At 41.5% G+C, this 7,315-nt stretch overlaps 2 protein-coding genes across 6 annotated transcripts in view; one reads left to right on the top strand and one right to left on the bottom strand.

Moving 5' to 3' along the window:
• LOC306841236 (ependymin-like) overlaps positions 1-7,315 on the top strand; it is a 130,480-nt gene that overhangs the window by 39,625 nt on the left and 83,540 nt on the right. The window lies entirely within an intron of this gene.
• LOC306841224 (RAS guanyl-releasing protein 2-like) overlaps positions 2,772-7,315 on the bottom strand; it is an 83,612-nt gene continuing 79,068 nt past the window's right edge. For 3 of the 5 annotated variants that reach the window (XM_079370974.1, XM_079370975.1, XM_079370976.1), the window contains 2 exons: positions 7,022-7,084; positions 2,772-4,284 (listed from right to left, as the gene is read on the bottom strand). In XM_079370974.1, the coding sequence (XP_079227100.1) occupies positions 7,026-7,084 (59 nt within the window). In that variant the 3' untranslated portion in view covers positions 2,772-4,284; positions 7,022-7,025. Of the gene's footprint in view, positions 4,381-7,021; positions 7,085-7,315 lie in introns of all 5 variants that reach the window. The other 2 variants (XM_079370977.1, XM_079370978.1) reach the window with 2 other exon arrangements.

Raw genomic sequence — 7,315 nt, 5'->3', positions numbered from 1 at the left:
GCTAAACAGCTCAACAGTGCCACCAAGTGGTAGCCAACAGATATGACTCCTCCACACTCTGGCAGCAGGTGAAGCGCTCCAGATGCTTGCAGTCCGTGCACCACACGGGGACAGCATTGCAGATGCAGGTGTCGTGGTGGGTTCAAAAAGATGAGCAGACGTCAAATTGTAGCAGGGCTTGGCGGCGGTCCCAGTTTTTGATGAGCCGACATCAAATCAATAATCTGTTCATTAGCCTTACAAGAGGAAATTTAAGAGTGATGTGCTGCTCAAACAAATCAATACTGCTTGTAGTTACTCACTGGGCCAAATCCTTTTCTCCATCCATGATAACCTTTTATGTGTATCTATAGCTGCTAAAACGCCTACCTGCCAATATTTCTGGCTCAAATAGCCCTTTCTATTGCCTATCAGGGCAATGTGCACTGCAATCTCTGCCTAATTGCTCCGACTATAGACCTGCACCATCTGCTGATGCGGCATGAGACATATTCACAGGATGCGTTTTCGACTATCAGGCCTCAAATCTCTCCTATCCTTGCAATCAAGGTTGCAGAGTGAGCGCGCTCACAATGAGTGAGGATATTTCCGCCCCCTCCCGCCATCATTACTACGTAATTAGCCGCGGTGCTATTCAATTTCCCTCATTTTAGACTTTTCAGATCAATATTACGCAGGCTGCCTGCTAAATGGCTGCACTGCTGTGAGGCTTTTTCTATCGCAGAATGGGAGGTATCAATCACTCGGCTAAAGGAGACGTTCAGTGCCGTGGGACGCGATGACCACACACACTTTAAGGCACAATCGTGCAGGCTTTGGAGGAAGAGCAGGCGTGGAGAGACGTGGCGAGAGTGATATTTCACAGAGGATATTATGTTAGAGTGTCAGGTTTACGACACGGCGCCCGCTTCTTTTTGTCGGCCATGCATCGACCACTATTGAGGAAGACACAAATCTAGTTTTATTGCTTCCAAGGATGTTGCTTCACACGTCACCTAGCCGCTAGAAGTTTGTTTGTCTTCTTTGTGTGGTCTGCTTACTCTTCTCTTTATTGCGCTTCCTCTCGCTGGTCTCTTTCAGTGCTTCGGTGACAAACTCAGTTATAGTACATTTGAAGTCAATTACAATTGAAACATCAGTAAATGTATGGTTGGTATAGATGCTAAACTTTTTGATGACGTTGCATTGGAATCCACTAAAACAAGGACAGCGCTAAAGTTAGGTTTAGCGGAGGGTCTAACAAAGTTCCTGCTCAGTTCTTTACATTCAATATACATTTGTGAACATTTCGTGAGAATTTCAGAAGGACTGCTCCTGAGAGCCTCCTCATGTGGTTGTCCACACATGAACCTCACAAAGGGAGACCCGAAGAGGGTGCTGGGCGTCTCCCGAGGCAGACGAAGCAAAATCTGCTATAAGGCGCTAGCAAAGACAACATCAATGCCATGTGTAGTATTAGAATCAGAACATCAGCTACAAAGAGGAGAACATACCAGCAAACAGAAGACTTTATGTAGCGAAATACTACGTGCATACCATCTATGGTCATGCACAATTCACAGGAAATAAACGAGGTGAGTTCTGGTTAGATCATGCTGCGTTTTCGCATCAGCTCAGTCAGACTGCCGAAAAATTACTACGGGGGCTGGCAGGAGTTATACTGGAGTCCAAGTGAAAAATTAGGTCTTTTGCCTTCAACCACAGAACTTCAAGAGTTTTGTTCAAGTGTGAAATCATAACGAGGAAGTGAAAACTTTAACACTCAAGTCTTCACATTAGAAGACACCAAAATGCCTTTAACAGCATGATCTTATCTTGTTTAATTACCGGAAAAACTGGCAGCTACATGAAAATGAATACATTAGCGCTGCATAATCATGCGGTTAACACTCTTTGCATCCCTGTGTGATATCAAGGTCGATCAGCCAAGTTATGAACGCGTCCCCTCAGCAGTTCATCACCTCAATGCGAGCCGACACACTCCCACACGAGAGCGAGTCACAGGCTGGGTGTAGCCGCATCCATGTCCTCACATTGAACCGCACATATGTGCAGAGAGAGGGAGGAGAGGCAGGCGATCACAGGCCCAGACTGACTTCTTACTGAAAGTTACAAGATGTGGCGTCTGCTGCGCAGCTCATCCAGGGCTGGTTATTCATACCAGTCATAGACAGTCAGAGGACAATGCGTCATGGTCACGGGAGGGGTGGCAAAAAAAGTGTTGGCCTTTGTAGAATTGATTTCGAAGAGTGAGAAGAATGCGTCTATAAGTGTAGTTGGTTTGCAACTGTGCTGCAAAACTGTTCACAAGGACGATGAAAAAGTTACATCAATAAATAACCGAGTGCTGTGGGCGATTCTCGCTCTAATCTAATGGGCCATTTTGTATAAAACAAAGTTATAAAACATTTCACACTCGCCTCACTGTGGGACCTCTTTGTTACATATTTTATTCAACTAGACTTTTTTTTTTTTAATTCAGGCTGTACTTAAATACAAGCATCTCCACTCTATCACATTGTCAGAAACAGTGAGGAAAGCTTTGTTTTTTTAGATTGACTTTTTAAAAGGATCGTTTGTTTAAGACTTGCAGAACTACCTTAAAGGTTACTAATTTATTTGTCAATATTGAAATTAAAAAAAATGGCCAGCTTTCATCCGGGATTACTTCTCTTACCAGTTATGGTTTAACACCTGGAGTGCTGCATTTGAACATCAAGATGGAGTCAGACCCATATTAACACAGGACAATAAAAGAAACATGACCACAGTTTGAAGACAGAACGTCGTTTTTTCATTCATGTTAGTCACAAAAGTCTCACCACAACAAATATTAGAATGGCGCTCGCTGCTTTTAATACTGAGGAATCATCAGGGGACCACGGGGATTAGCATGACATCTGTCTGAAAGATTCATTCACAGAATGACAACAAACATCCTTCATCAGGCAGGGAGTGACACAGGGACCGGCAGCTATTCAGCTATTTATACAGAAAAAAAATAAATACCGACAGCAAGAGGAGTCTCATTCAATGACAAAACCAGCAGTCGACAATATGGCACTCGAAGTTGGAATTCGTCTCTCCACAGGCACAAAGCGACAGAAACGGTTCCCTTCTCAGGAATTTCAAGACTTCATGATTCCTTAATAAATGATAACTTGGCGTGCTGCATTTCAGAAATAACAAATCCTCATAAATGGAGACGTCAGGCCGGAGAATAGAGCTGTGAGGAGGGAAGCATGCAGGATAAAAACAGCAAAATACTTAATAACTTGCATCAAAAACAGATTCTCAGGGAAGTCATACATTTATACACTGCTGTTCAACAATTCCAGTCTCATTACTCCAGTGTTTGAAGGTCTTTTTGGCATTCATTTGTACTGATGGAACTTCACAGCTCATTCAAAACTCATGGTAATGAATCAGCAGGTAGATTAAAGTGTTTTTATCTGCTTTCTGCTGATTTTGAGTTCTTCTTCCAACAGCAGCATTCGACTCTCTTTGCTACATTCACAGTACTATCAGTGCACTGATACAAGACAGTACAGCATACTGAAAACATCACAACATCAATACCTATAGTAGACGGTTACTGATATCCAAGTAAACATGACAAAACTATAACATTGTTCAGAGTCCCTCCTCATCATCACTGTCCACAGAGTCGTTTCTTTTGTTGGCAATAAAAATGGTTGTTTTTGTCATCAAGCTTCAGGCAAGCACCACAAATCGACAATATTTTATCTGACATCAAAATTGGTCCCATTATTGGTTCTTAGAAATGTTTTTTTTTTCCAAAAGGACGAGAAACAAAAAGTTTTAAAGCATCCTCAGGTCGGGGTGGCAGTTGACATTCTTTGCGATAACAACACCCCCTCTTATGTTATACAGAAAAAAACAAAGTCGACAGCCATTACATTTAGCAGGAAATACGTCAAATTAAATTCCTCTTAGCATTCCAGCAACAATAAAATACAATTTGTGGATTATTTTGGAAGTTTAACAGATACACTTTTGGCTGACAAGAGCATCTAAATTTGTACATAGAAATCTCGATAGTCTTCATTCACGTTGGTCCCCATGTTCCTGGGAGTTGGCTGGACTTGCTGTTGCAGAAAGTTTCCACCGAGTGGCAGCATGTAGTAATCCTGGCTTGTGTTCAGTGCAATTCCTCCCCAGTGTTGAGGGCTGTTAAACTGACATACTGTTGCACATTCTGTGTCTCGCTCCCCCGACAGACGCTCATTTGGCTTCTTGCACACACCACCCGTAGGAGGGAGTCTAAAATAGAGAGCTGGAGACTGTCACTGGCCCGTTCATCAAAATCACACTTGAGTTCAAAGATGCAACAGCGATTGTGATGCTGGAGAGAAATATCTGCATGATAATACATTGTGACTTTTATAAAGCGTATTAAAAGGTAACTTTCTCCTGCAGGGCTGGATCAGCAGGTGAACTAAGCTGACATGAGCCAAGGCGCCCCCCCCCCCCCCCGACCTCTGTGGCCCCTAAAGCCTCAAACTCAAATTGGCCCTGGGAATACAAAACATTTAATTATGGTTTAAATAAAAGAGTTCATCCTTGTGGTGGAATTTATTATCCTATAAATAAGGCCTGTGGCAACATTTACTTTAAAGAGATCTCTTTAGTTCATATTGTCCCAACATATCTCAAGCCCTATTTGCACAATAATTACTACCTGTGTTACCTCTGGTAATTTAGGATTTACACTCCATCATTAGTGTTAAGTGCAGCACATTTACACTGAACAAGCAAAGCAGCAATAAATCAGGCGCTATGTCGCCCGTCTTTTTAGAATTCCATACAAAAAGCAAATTTAGCACACTATCACTGAAGTCTGATTCATAGTTCTGAGTCAAATCTATGCCAAAGCATATGCAATATGCATAGTCCTGTAGCTCCTGATACGCCTCCGTTAATAGCCTACAGCATGCATCTGATGCAGACGTATAACCAAGGCTATATTATGCACAGACTGCACACACTGTAAAGACTTTTTGTAAAGAGCCAATTGGAAGAGCAAAATGTTCTTCACTGCAATCTGTAAAGCATGTCCTCCATATAATCGGTCTTTGATATCTGGTTCTTCTGATGGAATTTGAGCCAGTTGAGCCCGTTGAATTCACAGGGAAAATACTGTGAAAACTTCTGTTGCTGTCTCCATCGCTGCCGACTTTATTCTCGATTCTCTAAAAGAGCCACGTAGAGCCGTACTTCAAGAAACTCACACCACAAACTACTGAGATGAGGACGTGTGTGTTTGCTGATATTTGTGTAGTAATTAGACCTGAAATGTATACTTTACAGACTACAGACACGTCCACATCCTCTCAAATTATCACAGGTCCCCCGGTGCAAACAGGGCTTCAGAAATCTTTGTTGTGTATGAAATTGCCACAGACTGATTCTATATTTTTGTCTCAGAGGATTTGATTGATCTCTTCTCTCTGGTAATTTTATCGCTATTAAATTGCTCTGTTTGTATCTGACATGATAATCAAGTGGTAGAGGTTGTACATACAGTATTTAGACCAACATGGAAGTCAGGAGCCTCCAAGGTGTCAAAGGATAAATTGCAGTAATATGAGAGAAGAGCAATTCACCGGTGCAAAATCAGGTTTAATTTGTTTGTGTCGTCTCTAATAACTGCATTTGTCTCATAAAACCCTGATTAGTTTTACCTCTGCGGTAATGTAAAATAATATCTCTATCAAACAATATGAGAAGGGAAAACCTTGTGCTCATAAGCTACCTGTGGCCACATTAGGTTAATTTCCAGTGCAAGCACATTTAAAAGGTACCTTTATATAGATTATAGGCTAGTGTTGCAACTGAACGAAGCCAAGGACGTTTGACTGTGGCCAACATTAGCAGAGCTAGCTTAGCCAGCCTTTTGTCGTACTTGCAGGCTAACAACTATACATCTTTGTTACTCATTGCTTTGGACAACTGCTCGTATTCCAATTAACTCCTAACACATGTTGTCTACTAAGAACTTTATTTAACGCCTTTGTCTGGATCAAAATACTGCCACCCTGCGCTATGCTGACAAGGTGCTCAATATGTGCTGTCCTTGTTTACATCCAGGCAGTGAGGAGAGAAGGCCCAGTTACCAAGGCAACAGCAGGCGACAGCTACAGCCCCAGCTTGTGGCAGGGGACCGCTTTACTTCTTGAGCTAAATATTGGACAGGCATTATGGGCAATGCATGTAGAAACATTCTGGTGCAGACTGAATGTGTAACAATGGCTAATTGTTTAGTTGACTACTCACACACACCCATAATAAAGATATTGAAGTTCATATTTTCTCAATAAGCTTTTTTATGTTGTTGCCAGAGTTACGATGGCACCACTATCATGTCTGCTCGTAAATATTAAGCTACAGCAACCAGTCCTATAAGTTACAAAAAGGCCTGTAGCTAGAAAGAGTCAGCCAACTGAACTGCCATCCAACATCTCTGGTTATTTGTCTAATTGTTTATGAGCCACACACTGGAAGATAAGAAGAAGTAAAGCCAGGAAGTAATCTTTATCTTTGGACAGAGACAAGCTAACTTTTCCTAAATTATAAGGAAAGGGGGCTAAGCTAGTTAGCTCCTGTTCCACATTTAGCATGCAGACAAAGTAGTAGCCTATAGTAGTTTTAATTTATGAAATTATTATTATTTATTATTTTAACGCTTTACCATCAAGTGATTACACTGACATGCTAAGGAGTTAATTGAGAAGTTTAAAATCGTACAATACACAGATATATTTCCTACCATTGTTTGATTGGACATTAGCTTACTTGTGTTGTAGAATTTAGTGAGAGTAACTTGTGATAAAATGCTGGAGCTTAATAAAATATAACACGCACTGATAATGGTTTACAGTAGCTTTTGAAACAGGCATGTGCTGCAAGAATTGGATCAACTTTGTCGTAGACTTGAAGGTATTGGGGTGAAATGGATTTAAAACCAGACTTTAACAGACACAGTAAACACTTTTCTTACCTGGTTATAGGTGGACATCAAACACTCCTTCCTCCACTGACTCAATGTCCTCCTCAGCAATTACTAAAACAAACAGAAAGTGAGGAAGAGAAATGGGAATGAATTAATGAAATTGATCGGTTTGTCACATCAACATGCAAGTACGGCCTGAAGCGAATGAAATGTGTGGCCCTGATCTGTTTACTGTGCCAATACGTTCACCTTGCAGCATTGTCTCCTCCATTGATTAGTCAGATTCACGCCAATGTGATTGAAACAGAGCCAGACAGGGCACCGCTTTTGGTGAAGTCTCAT

The sequence above is a fragment of the Symphodus melops genome (genome assembly GCF_947650265.1).
Source record: "Symphodus melops genome assembly, chromosome: 20".
Lineage (NCBI taxonomy): Eukaryota > Metazoa > Chordata > Actinopteri > Labriformes > Labridae > Symphodus > Symphodus melops.
This window is presented reverse-complemented; position numbering and strand designations above follow the sequence as displayed.